We start from the raw sequence: 17,055 nt of genomic DNA, 5'->3' as shown, positions 1-17,055 counted from the left end.
AGTGATTATTACCTTATAATTTTTAATCCCTTATTAATTTTGTTTTGATACTTAAAGAGATTAGGTTAATTTTTCTATGCCTATTAAGAATGTGTTTGATAAACCGTTAAAAAAGGGAGCGTTTAGTGTGGGTGAACAATAAGTGATTATTATCTTATAATTTTTAATCCCTTATTAATTTTGTTTTGATACTTAAAGAGATTAGGTTAATTTTTTTATTAATCCAGTCTCCCTTAACCTAGTTTCCCAAGGTTAATATTTAACCCCTCAATAAATATAATCTTTTTGAGCATCTAAACGATTAAAAATTAAAAAGATAATAATTACTTTTTATTAATTTTGTACCAAACATTCTCTAATTATCCATTTGACATTATTATTGTAGCTGTTATTTGAAAAATACTTGAGCGAGTCTAAAATGTTTAGTATAAAGTTAAAATTTTAGAAGTTTAGTGTTACTTCTCTAAGTCTTAAAAAAATAATTATTAAAACGATTACAGAATAATTCACATTGTCATAGTTAATGGCATTTGATACGAGAAAATAAATAATTAATGATGCAATAATTAATAATATTGGTATGTATGTATATAACCCAACTCGTTTAGTTAACAAGGTAACAAGCAGTGAATACCCTAACCCATTTGGCTTAAATTTTTATTTTATTTAAAATTTATAGTTAAAATTTTAATTTATTGTTTCACATATTGTTTGGTATACTTTATGAAGACTTTTGTTTTTGTCATGATTATAATGACTTTGATTTTGAATTTGTTTATTAAATTCATTTCAATTATGTAAATTTTGTTAAAATTAATATGATTTGTTTTTATAGTTAACTTTTATTTATAGATTTCTTTTATAATTTGCTCAATGATTAACAAATGAGATGAGATTGTAGTGTTATTTTTATTTAATTATTTTAAAAATATAATAAAAATATAAAAATAATAAAAAAGGAATATAAAAATTGTTATAATATAATTAATCAATTATAATGAAAGGTAAGATTAGAATAAATAGATACAAAATCGCTGCAATTTCTCCAAATAAATGTGAGGAGAAAAATACAAGAAGAATTTATAAAGGAAAAATAATAAATAAATTAAAGGAAGAAATGAAAGGAATCAATGGAAGAGGTAGGTAATTGCAAGAGCCACTAGTAGAAGGATGTAAGCAATTCCTTGATCAATAGTATAGCCTGCAACAAAAACAAGATCAACCCAGAAATCTATATTAGGAAAAAGATCAAATTCACGCTAACCAAATAGTTTTCACATAATTAAATCTGAGTTTGAATCTCAATTGATTCAAATGGAATTGAAATTATGAGAGAGAAACTTACCATCGCTGGATGGGCCTTGTGGTGCAGGAGAAGGAGCCATGCCTTGTCCATAGCCAAGCTGCATCAGTGCCAAGAACATAAACCCAATGATCGGGAGAGCATACAAATTCATGGGACTCATCTTCAAAAGCCAACAGATATCTATTCCAGGAAGATCTAGTAGCGAAATCAAGACTCAGAGAGAGAGACAGAGAGAAAGAGAAAAACCCTGTGAGCGAATCAAGAAGATGACTATGAACGGAAGACTAGAGGGTATTTATATGGATTTTTTAGGAGCAAGTTTGAAGTGCCAATGAATTTTCTAGGAAAGTGTGGGAAAAATACAGAGCTGGTGTGAAATTTCGCGTGGTGGACGCGATATTTTTTTGACTCGGTTGGCGGCTCATTGACTCGGACCCGGAGTTTACCTCTAAAAAGCTGCCGCGTGGCATGTTAAGCTTTGGATAGGACAAGAATCGCATTTTTTATTTTTCATTCTTGCAAATGCTTTGACCAAAATTTTCTAGAATTTTGTTATAGGAATTTTTATTTAGTACAAATTAAATAAAATTAAAATTTAATTATTTCATTTACTATAATTATTTTAATTAAATTAAAATATTTATAACATTTAGAAAATAGCCGTACACGCAAAATGGGATTAGTCATACATCTTTACATATTAATATTATGCAAAATAAGGAAAGATTTTCCAAACTCATCAATAATGATGGGTACCATTGAATTTCTTGGTCAAGGCTTTGCCCAAAAAGGGGAAAAAAAAATAAAATTTTCTTCTTCAAGAGAAAATAAATATTGAAAAGTCCATCTTTTCGTATTTGAAAATTATACCATTAATTAAAAATGCATAAATAGTTAATCATTTAATAATTAAATATTTATTCATTTTTTTTAACATAAAAAGCCTAACTATATATATATAAAGAAAGTAAAAAATTTATTGAATTTTTATAATTATGTGTCAATTTTTAAATATAAAAATAATATAAAAAAATTTAATAATTTTTAAATATTAATTACAAAATTAATATTAAAATATAGTTAACGACGGAAAAAGAATTTATATAAATCTTAATAATCTGGTTACGAAAATTATCAGCATGTTTGTCCCATTCCATGTATAAAACTTCGCCGCTAATCGAATGCCTATCCCCAACGATAACCAACCAATTTCTGACGATCAAATACGAATTCAATCAACCCATGCAATGGAAGGCAAAAAAAGAATCGGCTACATACAAAACCTGGTGTTCTTGCCATTTAGCATAGAGCAAGTGGAACTTGCATGACTTCGAGTGGTTTATATTTATGGGCCATTTGGCAGTTGTGGCTAATGCGTGTCGAGATAAGCAGGCAGCTTGCTTTTTCTAGGGGATAATGGTGGGCCTGCGTTCCTACTTTCTGCGTCTTTGCTATCTTGTTACGCTTATGGCTATGGCTTTGGTTTGGAATTGGATGAGTGAAGGTGTAACGGTTCGAGTGGCTTCTTTGTCTCCTTCGGATGTGTGGATGTGTAATAGTGCAAGTGGCTGCCCCCTTTCTGTGCCGGTCTCAATTCTCACAACCCCATAAAACGCCTTACCAACGCAATTATGCAAAAGGCAAAAACTTTATATAGGATTAGGAAGGAATCGATCTCAATTTCTAAAAGCACTTTATGCCCTTAAAACTTTACTTAGTCCTTCCTTTCTTTCTTTGTATAACCCCAGTTCACAGATTCTTCATTTCTGGTCTCCCAGCACACACTACTTACAGCTCCAGGTAGGAGGAAGACTTTGAGGAAAAATGTGCAACCCAGTTGTGCCTTTGGTCAGCCATGCAAGGACCTTGGTGGAGGAGCGAAGATGGCTGGTTTTCCCGGCAGTTGAGACAACAGTGGCTGAAGATGCAAGGACAGAAACAGTCGCTGTTGGTGGTGGTGGTGGGTTGATAAAGTGGTGTGTATGTTCACCAACGAGGCACCCAGGATCCTTCAGGTGCAGGCACCACCATGCTGATTACGAGTGGAGTCGTAGAATAACAAAGAAGTGAGTACGTTTGTAATTATAATTACGAAGATCTAATTTCAGGTGTATAAACTACACACAACGATGTGGGTGTTCATCTTATGCTTCTTCTTTCCACAATTTCTTGGATTCCTACTCTGCAATTTCTCCTTTTTCCTATACTCCTCTCTCTGTCAAAGCAAACGATTTTCTAAAGATAGATAAAGGATTTCATTTTAAAAAGAACGATGACTTTGCAGTGAATTACCCATCATAGCATCTTAATGGTGCATGCAAACTTCCTAGTTTGCAAGAGCCGTTTCCGGGGTAGCTGAATTTGAATATGATAGTCAGATTTCCTTGAAGCCTCTTGGAGTCCGGCACCACGAAAAAGAAAAAAAGGATGTATTTTGTATATATTTTTAAATATTTTTTATTCAATTGGGCCATTCTCATAGCTACAAGTAGGTCCAACATTCGATTAACCCAAACATGGCCTAAAAGATAAAGTCTAACTCGGCCCAGCCTGCATGGCCGATAAATAAATACTATATGGTTTATTTTATTTTATTTTCACCTCCGCTTCTCTGCATTGCCCTGAGGAACGATCCAACACGAATAGTAACTACACGTGCATTTTCCAAATTACCAATTGAGAGAAATGAAGAAGCGGTAGTTTCAAGCATATTATTGTAATTTGCATTCAAAAGCTTTAAAAGCATGTCCCCCTTTCAAAATAGAATCACTGCTGCCGTAGTCTGCAAATTACAGAAATTCTCTCACTGCTACTGTAGTCAGGGAATTACAGAAATTCTTGTGTAAATTACCTCTTTTTTTTTTTTGCTCTAGAAATCTCATAGCTCTAGGACTATAATGTTAGTTCCTGAATAGCCTACAGCTCTTACTTAAAAATTATATATATATATATATATATATATATATATTTGCAGTTGCAGAATTAATTAGTTTATCAGTGATGTACTCACGTGGCTCCAACCAGCATACACAGAAGCAACAAACTTTTAAATGAGTAACTTTCATACAAGAAGTTAGGTTAAAATACATAGATACTGTTGTTCCTTGGTAAATGAATCCTTTGCACAGATGGGGCAAGCAATTAACGGATGGAACAATTAGTATAGTTACTCAAAGGGCTAATGGAAACGTCAAAATATTTACCCCCAGCACGCAGCTCTATGTCCTTCCGCTTCTATACATTCTGCCAGAATCTCAAGGATAATGATGATGGCCCCCATATCACTGAAAAATATCAGAAGCCAGCTTGTGGGTTAGCAAAACAGCCTAGACGATGGTACTATATCTAGGACGACTAATATTATATGAGCAAAGCCAACTATGGAGTCTAGCCATATCATAATGATATATTCTGTTCAATCAGATTAAATATTGAAAACCACTCAAAAGTGAATCAGAAACCAGAATATGACCCACTTCTTATTTTAGCTATTAGAGTATCAAAATCAAAAAGCATAAAGAATATCAAAATCACATAAATTAACACTTAACAGGAATAATTCAATTAACGAGGGGACTATCAATATGCATGCAAATTATGCAGTAATTGCATGAATCCCTTAAATTAGTGACTCCAGCTTATCCAGCTTATTTATCATTAAGAAAGAGTTCCTCACCTCAGGATAACAGTTTTGACGGACAATAGTCTGGTTGTCAGTATTCACATACACTTCACATGACACTCTTGCCTGAAATATTTTCAAGAACATAAATTAGACTTACCGAGACAAGGGAACTATCATCAAGCATGCAGAATAAGCAAAACAGAATGGAATAATCAATGGTAATGATGGCACAAGTTTACTACTTGCAACTAATTACTATTCCCAAAAAGTTAATCAAGGTATTCAATGCAAAAAAAAAAAAAAAAAAGCTTAAATGCAAAAGTACACTCTCGCTGCAGCCAGGATTGTTCTCTTATTGGATAAACCGCACAGATTAATGTGAATATGCGCTAAGGTGAGCAGATATAAGCCGGGCAACCTCAAAACATACAGATTCTACTCTAATTTCCAAGTCTACTACTCAATACTCATCCATCATTCTCATCAAATTAACCCCATTAAAGAGAGATAAAATCCTATCCTAATGCAATTTTTTTTTCCCTACTTCTATTTTCCTTTTAGCTCTTTGTAATAATCTTGGTGCACATATTGATAGGAAAACGGGTCTAGCTGGGTTTGCAAGCAGAGGAAAAGGAACTCAGGGCTGGTGGGTCATATTCTACAAGACCCAAGAAATCTCTGGAGGAAGCACATGTGGGGAGGACAGCTGGGCAAAATTCTGTTATTAACCTCCTGAAGGAGAAAGTGGAGAGGCAATATCACGTGGAACAACATCTCAGCAAAGGCTACAAGAAGAAGGAGAGTGTGAGTGTTTGAGGGAAGAGAAAATTATGAAGCTTGGGGCCAGTAATCTACTGTTGGAGTGCGTGAGGCATAGTTTTCTCTTGCAATCGCCTGGATCCATTTGGGTATTTGAATAAAAATCTCCATCTTCTTCCTGCTGCCATCGATTGTTCCGTTTTTGTTTGTTTAATTTCTGGTGATGGAGTAAGCAATCACAAAACCAAGCCAGATTGATGTGAATATGTGATAAGGTAAGCTGATACAAGCCAGGCACACTCAAAATATCCAAATTCTACTCTAATTTCCAAGTCTACTACTCAATACTCATCTATCATTCTCATAAAATTAACCCCATTAAAGTGAGATAAAATCCTATCCTAATGATTAGAGGCATTTTTTTTCTACTTCTATTTTCCTTTTTGGTCTGTGATAATCTTGATGCACAAATGATATGAATCTAAATATGCAAGAATGTGTAAGAGTGAGATCAGTATGGCAGTCTATTGCTCCAGGAATTGGATTTGGATGACCACAAAAGACTCCACAGGCACTGAATTGTATTCCTGAGTGCAACTACCCATCAATCAGTCCATCTTCAAGAATTGATTAAATCCAATCTGAAAAGAATGTCACATGAAGCTGTCATATGCATGTCATTCTTATTGATCATTCTCCCTTCTCTGCTTCATTTTGAGAATTAAGCGACAGGTAAGCACATTTTATCTATTCTTAAACTAAAAGGTTTCAAAGGTTCTCCATAATGATAAAATAATGGTACCCCTCTCTTCCCTATCCAGGGGCTAACAGCATACGCCAAGCATGAAATGAGTTTCAATCAAAATAAATGAGAGTTCCTGTCAAAATAAGATTTATTGCTACGGGCAAATTTCACTGCTTTCAACTCAAAATTAGCATAATAAACTTCGTTTCTGACAAAATAACCAAAACACTAACTCAATTTTGCTTATCTCGTCAAATTATACATCTTTGCTTGCAAATTCCAATGCTCTTTCCCGTTACAACAACTCTAAAGACAATCAAAATGATGTCCACAATTCATACATTCACTATTAAACAACAGCTTCTAGCGTAAAAATTAATTAAGCCGAATAGCATTTAAGGCAAAGAAGCAAACAATCAAAAGAAAAGGAAAAATAACAAGAAGAAGGAAGAAAGAAGAAAGAACTAACCTTGATAGGAATTTTGAAAAACAAGAGCCCAAGCTCTCCATTAATCTTGGTATCGGTATCAAGAGGGATAACACCCCTAGCTAAATCCTCGATCAAGTAAAACACATCGTGTATAATCTGAAGCCCATTTAAATCAAGCGTGGCATTCACATACGACGATCCTCTCACCCTAAGTTTCCCTCCCTGAGAATTCACAATCCCTAGCTCTCTCCCTCTGTACCCAACAGAAACATCGAGAGAGTCATACTCCAAAGAGAAGAAGTCACTGTTTCGAACCCTGATGACAATAGAGAAAGAAAGGTCGAGAGTGAGTTTCGGGAACGAGTTGACACGGATGTGATTGAGACGAATTCGAGCGACTTGGAGAGTAGGGTCGGAGGGGTAGAGAAAGAAAACGGCAGCAGAGAGGAGGAGGATGGCGGAAGCGAAGAGGATGCAGCGGCGGAGGAAGACGAGTGAAGGGTTGGGAGGTGGGCGGTAGTAGGATAGAACGATGACGTTTTGGGGAACAGGGTGAGAAGGTACAGAAGAGTAGGGAACGGAAGAGGATTTTGAAGTCATGGCTTCAGATTTCAGGGAAACGTCGGCTGATGTTGTCCTGCTCCTGGGCTTAATGTGATTGCTAAACCAAACGCCCCTTTGCGTACAAGGAAAGTTTAGTTCTACTAAAAAAAAAAAAGATTTAAGTTTTGTTGGGTGTTTTCTGATGTGGCGATATCTTACTGCTACTGGACATTTCTTTTATTAATTTAAGTTTTTTTTTTCAATTAAATTAAAAATCATGGCAACTTCTGCAAAAATTTATATCTGTAATTTTCTATTAATTACGTGGATATTATAAGTGTAAGAATTTATTAAAAGTTTAGTCAATTCTATTTCGATTTCAATCTAATCTTAATTTTAAATTTTTTTTTAAAAGGCTATTCATGCCAATTTATCTACAGCCTAATTGCTCGTTCTAGTGATAAACTTTAATAGAACAAGAAGAGATAAAAACACTTCTAAAATGGCAAGATGTCTTCTAACAATAGAGTCAATTTCTAAGGGAATGGGGACTAATCCTGTGATGGATTGCTTAGAATCATCTTTTATTTCAATTTCCAAAAGTCTTGAGATGGAGCTAGCACAATTGCCTCTCTTCGTGCTATGGTCTCCAGAACAAGTGTGGAGTTATGGTACTGACTTGTGTAAATTCGTACCTAACCATGTCACCTGAGTGAGATTTGGCTGCAAGCGTACAACACTAATGGTTCCATCATTATATTTTATTTTATTTTATCCCATCCTCTCCGTTCTCTCATTTTATTTATACGATATACATGCAAACATACAAATAAATATTAACATAATTAAAGAAAGATATATAGAAAAATAATCATAAATCTGATTTGAGATAGACATATATATAAATATAAAAAAATATGCAAACACAAATATAAATAGGCATAAATATATTTATCTATATAAAAATAGTCAAATTCAACCCGAATTCTGTTAAATAAAAAAAAAAAATTACTAATTATGACGTCAGCCATGAAATGAGAATCTAAAGGAGGATGGGCATGGGAATTCTAACGAGAATTAAATCTGAAAACCTAGAACACGTTGCATAGAGTAATCCGAATTCGCAGTGGTATTAATTGTATTCTCCTTAGAAAACAAACAATGGAAGGATAACAATGGGTTGGTATTTTTTATCATCCAATCAATTCAATTTTAATAAAATCATTTCGGGTATTATGTAATTGGATTTAAAATAATTTTTTATAATAATACAATATTTATAATGGATTTAAATTCAAATTTTATATAAATATATATATATATATATATATATTTTATGATAATATTTATAAATTTTTAAAATATTATTTTAATTAAAATATGTAAAATTAAATACTTAATATTAAATTTAAATTCAAATAAAACAATTTTGGCAAATTTCATATCCATTACTATTCCTAAATGCCAAAAGTGGCCACGTAGAGTAAATTGATAGCTGCTCTAAAAATCAAAGTGCATGATTTGGATTTGAGCCTCAAATTTCCAAAAGGATGGACACCCCAAGAATACGACATTCAAAGATGAGTCTCTTATGATATAGAAAAATCATATGGTATTTAATTTTGCCAATAATTTTCCAATTTGAGTTTTCATTTCCCCCACTGTCACAGTCTAGGGCCATCATCTTTTTGGCTACTTAAAGAAGGTTTCGTGATTTCATGTTGTCATAAGCTTATTCTAGGCCATTCAAAGCATATCTCAAGATTCTCCTTACGCTTTGATATGGTATGCAATGAGTGGGCACAAACCAAACAACGAAGAAACAAAAATTCAGACTCAGTTTGTGGATAATGATCCAGTAATAAATCAGTGGTCGTTGAATGGATTTGATTGATTGAACAAATTGAAAGAAAAAAATCAATAATTGGACACTATAATTCAACTTCTATTATTAATAATAATCAGTTTTTTTTTTTCTCCTTCTTTGATCTTTCTATCTTCACATATTCAACAGGATTCATCCATATTAGGTTTGATATTATTATTGAGATTCCATTCAATTTCTTGTAATTTTTAAGATAATTATAATACTATTAAATTCAAATTATAAATTCTTAAATTTTCAATTTCAAATTTCAATCAATCAGTAATGGAAAAAAATCACCACAGATCAAAATCATACCCACAGCCAACCGAGATTACAAAGAAAAGCCACAAATTAGTCACATATATCACATATATCACTACTAGCAATCGCAAAAGAGAAATCCTTGAGGTGTTTTTTTTTTATTTTTTTATTTTTTATGAGCGGGATCGGTTGCTGTTATCGATCTAAAACATCAACTACATAAAAATCTCAAGTAGAGTCAAGTGACTTGGGAGAGAGAGAATTTACAGCTTGATTTGTGGGCATAGACTTTGATCGTTTCATCCAAGCAGATGACGATGACGACTTTGCCCGATGAAATCTGCACCTAAATGATCCTTCATGCGTCGTCGGCGAACACAGGCATTGGCCTTTTGGTGAGCTCGACCCCGCCGTGGCTCCTTCTCCGTTGGCGCCGCCTTTCGGAGAGGTAGAAACAGCGACGCTACTATGGGACGCCATATGTTTATCAAAAATTAAGGAAAGTGGAAATGGGCAACATTTGAACTCGGCGTGAAGCTATATATACACAGAGCTGATGCTGAGCTATAGGTATGGATTAGCATGAAGAGAATTATATCCTCCTCGTGACGGTTCGGTTTAAAATTAAAATCAAATCGATTTAATTTGAAATTATAATTAAATCAAATCTGATTAGAATTAAATTAATTAAAATTAATATAAAATCAAATTGTAATTATATTGAATTTATTGATTTAATTTTTGGTTAAAATTATTTTTTAAATAAAATTTTAAAATTTTTTTCTGAATTTTGAATGGAAATCACTAATTGTGACTCAGAACCGATTCAAAGGGATTCGAGAATGAGCAAATCCAATAAAGTTGTGGCTCAACGATTCTATTTTGTTTGTCCCCATTATAACCAACCAGTGCAAAAGTGTCTATTTCGTGCAATGTATGAAGTCTCAAATGGATATTGTTAGGTACTTCCTCTAACTTTTTTTTTTTTTTTTTTATTTGACTTTAAATGAAATTTAAAGTAATTAATTTGATGTTTTATAAATTTAAAAATAATTTTAATGCCATTAAAATAAAATTTATTGATTATGTATAGTTTTTTTTTTTCAAAATATCATACCACTATATGAGTTATATAAAAATTTAAAATTATTAGTACACATTGATAAATATAAAAGATAAAAATTAATTTAATTTAACTTAATTCAATAATTAAAATTATATTATTAATTTTAAGTAGATAACATTATGAAAAATATAATAAATTTATATTAATTAATTATTTAAATTATATAATTACGTCATTTAATATTATATTTTAATATTTTTCTTCAAATTAGACGTCACGCTAAAAAAAAATTTCTTAGCTATAATTGGCAATTAAATTCACTGATATATATAAAAAAAAAAGGAGAATGGGTGTGATTTGGATAATACAATGTCTAATCAAATTATTGTAAAGATTATCCAATCCGATCGCCTAAACTCACAGTGGGGATTCAATTATTGAAGTTGAAATCTCTAGTAAGGGGCATTAAGCCTTAATTAATTTACAATTAAAATCATAAGGAGTGGTATAATGATGAAGAAAAGGAAGAAAGCACATCGAAACGTGAGAGGGCGCGTAAATGGATAAGGTATTTCATGTGGGATGTTGATGTGGGCTTTTGTATTTTGCACACGTATTAGATTCTCTCGATTTATCCAATTGCTGAAATATATATATATATATAATGTCACACGTCTTCTCTAAGACTCCAAGCCTAGTCGTCACCTTCAAGACTCCAAGAGCATTTCAGAATTAAAATAAATACGACGTCGTATAGATCATGGGCGTGGCTTGCAATTCAATCATTCTAGCTGATCCCTTGTTTGGAATATAATTTGTAATAATTTAATTCAATTAATTTATTTTGTATTAATTTTTTATAAATAAAATAAAATTTTTATTTTTTTAATTAAAAAATTTTTTATTTTAAAAAATAAGTATAATTTTATAAAATTTAATTAATTTTTATAGTAAATAATTTATTTTAAAGGTTAGAAGTTGACAGGGTTATCCATTTGGACAGGTTTCCAGTAATTTGGATTTTGTTCCCTGGAAAAATCTCGTCTATATTACACTAACCATTATAAGCTCTGCCTTGCATAAAAATTAATTCGAGTCAATATGACCTTATTTCTATTTTAATTAATTCAGGTAATTAAAAAGAGGATTTCAGCTTCCTCTGAAACGGCTTATTTGTGCAGTGCCTCTCTTATTTTTGCGACAATCAATGATCAAATTATTTGGAGTTGTTCTGCTAAAGGAATTTGTACTTGGAAAGAGGGTTATAATGCTTGATGCTTGATCTAGAACCTATAAAACAAAGGTGAATGATTAGCATGAAAGATCACTTCAATGCTTAAGTCTGTATTTCGGGCATGGAGAGTTATATGGAATTGATGACAATTTTGTAAAAGTAATGTACCTGATCAAATATCGAGCAAGTCTGGAAATGGAGATGTGAAAGTGTGGAACCAATCAACCAGATGCCTGTCGCATTGGTGTTGGAACACATTTATGAGTTGGCTATTGAATTCGCTTCTCTTACAAAGAGGCCTTCTTGTAAACTCTCGGAGTCTTGCTCCTTTTGTTGGGTAGATGCTCCTCCTCGAGGTTGGATAAAGATCAACGTCGACGGTACCTGTATTCCTAATCCAAGAGCTGCTAGTGGTGGAGGTATTCTTCGCAATAGGCAAATGGATTCATGGATTCTCTTCTTCTATATTTGGTTGCAGAATTATAGGCTATTGACTTTGGACCTTTAGTCTCCACATCACAAGAAGAAAGCATAACTCTATGTCTTCAAAAAGGTACCGCCAGCAGAGCTTTCTGGCAAATTCATAGCCTTAAACCTTTCCGATCGTAGTGTAAAAGCAGACTTCAGAGATACAAACGACCCAAGCAAATAATCCCTGCTTTTGAGCATAGCAAACCCACTAGACCCATGAGAAGCTCAAGCTAAATAACTCCACTACATCAAGCGGTATAGCTTGTTCAAGCTAACACCAATCGGGGATGGACACAAGTGATAAGCAAGGAGGCCTGGCCTCCCAAATTTTTCGAGTACTCGTAAATCTTGGTTTTTTTTTTAGTCTCTCCTCATGTTTATTGTTGTCAATCTCTTATTAGAACTCCAAAAAGCATAGAGATATAATTAAAACACACATTTTTCAATAAATCACTCTGTTAACAATTTAAACTTGGTGGATTATGTTAATTTATCAATCAAATTATTCATAAGAGAATCTATAATTTATTCTAAAAATTTCAATCTTACATTATCAATAGTAGAAGATAAAAATTAGCCAATTTTATTATTATTATTATTTTATTTTTAAAAGGTGTTAGATGGATAAAGCAAAGAGAGAGTGGTAAGGACAAAAAAGCAGAAAGCTTAAGCGTCCAATAATCAGAACTTACCAGTCAACCAACAAACTACCAGTCTCTATGAAAAGCACTATTTACCATTAACATTTTGCTTGTTCCAGCACACCCGCCCTCATAATATCAAACGACAAGCGCCTTTAAGTCTCATTGGAAACAGCAATTATGGCTCTGTTAATAGCATTTCTTTCCCAACCCGCTAGCCCTTTATACACTACGTGCTGGCTCTTTGCCTTGGTTTGGGTTTCGCTTTCAACTTATAATCCAAAAATCATTCTCTCTCTGAAATTTTCATCGATTGGCAATGGCGAGAACGAGCAACAAGAACATACAAGCCAAGCTGGTGGGTATGTCTTTCCCTTCTCTAATTATATATGTTATAACAGAATAAGAAATGATGGTTTTTTTTTTTTCCTTTTCTGTTCATGATCGAGCTTATTCCATAATAATTCTACATGGGTTTTGATGCGATCTTAGTCCACTAAAAAACTAAGCTTTTCCCTCTTGGTCCTTCCAAGTATAGATAAGAACCACAATCTCAGCAAGTCAATCTTCGGATCTTTAAGTATACATGTCCGAAAATTTTAATTGCTTACATATGTGAATCAATATTCAAGTTTTCCCATTTTGAAGTTAGTCTCTGTTAGGGGAACTCTTTAATGTAGTGGGTATGATGTTTTTCATGTATGGTTAGTCATTAGTGGTTAACGATCGAAATAGTATCTGAGCTTTAGACATTGCCAAGCTTTTCTCAGGTACTTCTTGGGGATATGGGCACTGGAAAGACAAGTTTGGTGTTGAGATTTGTCAAAGGCCAATTTTTCGATTTCCAGGTTCATTTTCCATGCAATTTACTATTGTCTTCCCTACTGCAGTATCATTACATTGTATGAACTCTAACATGAGTACAATATTTAGGAATCAACAATTGGAGCGGCCTTTTTCACTCAGGTTTTGTCACTAAATGAGGCCACCGTAAAGTTTGATATATGGGATACAGCAGGGCAGGAAAGATATCATAGCTTGGCTCCCATGTACTACCGCGGTGCAGCTGCTGCTGTTGTGGTCTATGATATCACAAGCATGGTAGCTTTCAGTTTTCATCAAGCTTCTATTATTTTTGTCTGTCTTTACTCTTTACCTTTGTGGGTGTCCTTCCTTATCGAAGTTATTTATTGCATTTGCCAGTAGTTGCTTAAACTTATAGGAATTAGGCCTTGTAAAATGCAATCATGAGTGTAATAAGTTTATTTTAATGGACATTGGCTTAACTCTCTTTGTGAAAGTCCTTTACTTTCTTGCATATCAAATTTCATGAAGCTTTTAAGCTTTTCCCTTGGTGAAAGGGAAAAGTGATACATCCTTTTAAGAATACGAGTCCATTGTGAGAAAAAATGGCTGTGTTTGGGACATTCTGAGGTTGGACATTGGTTAAGTGATGTACACATTATGCAAATATACATTATATTATCATGTGCAATTGTGTAGTCTATCTTGCTACTTGCTAGAGATATATTGCATAAATATGTAGCCTAAGGAGTGACTGTATTCTCCTATGAATTCTCTCCCTAAATGACTTGTTAGATGGTTTGGTCTTGTCTATCATTTATTGAAATACAAATTATATGTCAAATGAAGCAGAGAGTTTAATGTGTCAAACAATGCGAAAACCATTGAAGTTGGTGGATTAACTGGATTGTTTAGCTTTAGTCACTCGACAATTATTTATCTTGGATTTTTTTTTTCTATTAGACTTATTTTTAATGGACAATTCAACTGACTAGTGTAAAATATGTTTTTTCTGTTTTAGGAATCATTTGAACGCGCCAAAAAATGGGTTCTAGAATTACAAAGACAAGGTAACTTACTGAAATGTACAAAGCATTCTGGAATTGATTTCTCCTAAACTTGAGAATTAACTAAGTGATCCGGTGTAGCGTTATGCCTGTAATTTAATATTTTTATCATCTAATCTTTTTTCTAGTTTTTCTTTATTTTTCTCCTCTTATATTTATGTTTTTAAGATTGTAAGCTTATCATTTGTATGTGTTGTAGGCCTTCACATCTTTTACATAAGTTCTTTGCTAGTTGCTAGATCCTCTGTTTCCTGTTTTCCTAAAGTTGGGTTTCATTAATATTCTCTGTGACATTTTCCAAAGGATTGCCATTTCAGCCTTTTAGTTTGTCTGAGTTTTCTGCTTCTGAAGTTTGACACTTTGTTATAGTTTCACCAAAGTCATATACCATCTTAATGGGGGTCTCAATCAAGTATTTTTATCAAATTTTTAGTAAATTATTTAATTTTAAATGCTTGGATTTTGATCAGCAGTATATACGAATTTCAAATTTAACTTCATTGAACTGACTTTTTCAGATATCATGTAGAAAATTATTCACCATACAACAAATAATTCAACAATCTAAGTGAAATTTGGTGTTCACATCTTATTCAGGTAATCCAAATTTGATAATGTTCTTGGCGGCAAACAAAGCTGACTTGGAAGAGAAGAGAAAAGTTGCAAGTGAGGTATTTGACAATCTAATTACCTTATCTTCCTCCTCTTTTTCTTTTTTCTATTTGTGGGTTAGGCTTAAGAAAATAATTGATTTTAAAATCCATCATATACAGCCTGCACAAAGAGGCATCTTTGTTGTAAACATGATGCAAATTTGTGATTCTACGAAATGTTGCAGGAAGGTGAGCAATATGCTAAAGAAAATGGCTTGGTTTTTCTTGAAACGTCTGCAAAAACTGCACAGAATGTGAATGAGCTCTTTTATGAAATAGGTAATCACATCATGTATTTACTTATACTGGCGAAAGGTTAAAAAACCATTGGAATCTATTGCCATTTTAAAGGACTGTCTGTCATCTTCATATCTAGTGCAAAATGGTGGTCACTAGCCTAGAATTCCATGCAGGATCCGTTGTTGATTATACCCTTAGATAGTACTTGCTAGTTTTGGCAAATAGAAAGGATTAGAAGTATGCAATATTCCTTGCCTGCAAGAAAAAATGGAAATTATATATCAAACAGTGGGTTTTTGGTCCATAAATAAGTCCAAAATTGCACAGTTGAGTTCTGCAAGTTCATTACCAAGAAAATACATTCTTCTTGTGGTGATCTACCATTATCACCAAATCTCATATATACTAGATATTGAGCTACATTATAATTTTCACTTGGAACTTATTTTTGGAGCTGTGGAAACATCTTGCAGCTAAGAAATTGGTAAAAGCTGCACCTTTACGTCCAACTGGAATGAAATTGCATACCAGACAGCAAGAAAGTGGAAGAAGAATGCTCTGTTGCTCTTAATGAATGACAATAGTGATAATTGTCATCTGCTTGTATGTAAATTTCCCTTTGCTCTTTGACTTTGATCTGTCCATTCTTGTTCGAATAAATGAAGAACATGATTCCATCACCTACAAGGGAGCCCTTGATCAGATAACATCAATGATTAAAGTGGCTCATATTGATCAGTACTTATCATTTTATGATTTGATGAGCGGAGCTTCCCTGTGGGTGATGTAATCTGTTTCTAAAATTTTCAGATCAGTACAGTTTTCTTTAAAAGCAAATTCATTCTTTTGACTGCTATCTTTTGACAGGATTTCCTTAACTATTTTTGAGGATGTTGGTGTATGAGATTGGAATGAATTGTGGTTCATCAGCATTGAAGATTAAGCTGCTCAGCTCTCTGCAGAATGCAATTCTTGCGAAAGTCTGTTGTTTCATCAATGTATATTGTTACTGCTCGAATACAAATGCATTGTGACATTAACAAACACTTAACATGCTCAACTATATGCAAGAAAGCTATTGAACTTGAAATGAAAGAACAAAACTTTGATTTGTTTAAATAGAGAATCTGAAAACATGATTGGGATAAAAACTGTTGAGAGTGTAAATTAAAATAGGGTTTGGCAAGCTTTCTTCAATCTCGTTTGGATTGTGGGGGAACAATCTTAGAAAAACTTGGACCAAAAAGCATACATAAGCAATGGTAATTAATGTCTATGGATATAAATAGGAGCTTTACTCTCAAACAATTTAGAAGCAAATACAAGGCAATGTGATGTGATAT

At 33.1% G+C, this 17,055-nt stretch overlaps 2 protein-coding genes and 2 long non-coding RNA genes across 5 annotated transcripts; 1 reads left to right on the top strand and 3 right to left on the bottom strand.

The window, feature by feature from the left end:
* Nucleotides 1–960: 960 nt before the first annotated feature.
* LOC131179342 (uncharacterized) lies at nucleotides 961–2,153 on the bottom strand. The gene is made up of 2 exons (XR_009148365.1): nucleotides 1,346–2,153; nucleotides 961–1,201 (listed from the first exon to the last, which is right to left on the bottom strand). It is a non-coding gene; the product is annotated as an uncharacterized LOC131179342 (long non-coding RNA).
* A 2,179-nt stretch (nucleotides 2,154–4,332) lies between these two features.
* Nucleotides 4,333–7,579, bottom strand: LOC110654089 (uncharacterized). Its single transcript, XM_058146038.1, has one exon. It carries the CDS (start codon nucleotides 7,463–7,465, stop codon nucleotides 6,815–6,817), a length of 651 nt encoding a protein of 216 aa, XP_058002021.1. The 5' UTR covers nucleotides 7,466–7,579; the 3' UTR covers nucleotides 4,333–6,814.
* Nucleotides 7,580–11,632: 4,053 nt separating this feature from the next.
* LOC131179341 (uncharacterized) lies at nucleotides 11,633–12,820 on the bottom strand. Its single transcript, XR_009148364.1, has 2 exons — nucleotides 12,005–12,820; nucleotides 11,633–11,892 (listed from the first exon to the last, which is right to left on the bottom strand). It is a non-coding gene; the product is annotated as an uncharacterized LOC131179341 (long non-coding RNA).
* Nucleotides 12,821–13,028: 208 nt separating this feature from the next.
* LOC110672473 (ras-related protein RHN1) lies at nucleotides 13,029–16,831 on the top strand. 2 transcript variants are annotated; one of them, XM_058146036.1, is made up of 8 exons: nucleotides 13,029–13,306; nucleotides 13,719–13,796; nucleotides 13,882–14,049; nucleotides 14,774–14,822; nucleotides 15,417–15,490; nucleotides 15,658–15,751; nucleotides 16,186–16,315; nucleotides 16,580–16,831. In XM_058146036.1, exons 1-7 carry the CDS (start codon nucleotides 13,268–13,270, stop codon nucleotides 16,281–16,283), a joined length of 600 nt encoding a protein of 199 aa, XP_058002019.1. In that variant the 5' UTR covers nucleotides 13,029–13,267; the 3' UTR covers nucleotides 16,284–16,315; nucleotides 16,580–16,831. The 2 variants fall into 2 exon arrangements, with proteins under 2 accessions (XP_058002019.1, XP_058002020.1); XM_058146037.1 differs by having other exon boundaries at nucleotides 13,188–13,310.
* The last annotated feature ends 224 nt before the right edge of the window (nucleotides 16,832–17,055 follow it).

The sequence above is a fragment of the Hevea brasiliensis genome, chromosome 4 (genome assembly GCF_030052815.1).
Source record: "Hevea brasiliensis isolate MT/VB/25A 57/8 chromosome 4, ASM3005281v1, whole genome shotgun sequence".
Classification (NCBI taxonomy): Eukaryota; Viridiplantae; Streptophyta; class Magnoliopsida; order Malpighiales; family Euphorbiaceae; genus Hevea; species Hevea brasiliensis.
The sequence above is the reverse complement of the archived record's forward strand: the minus strand, read 5'-3'. Positions and strand labels throughout refer to the sequence as shown.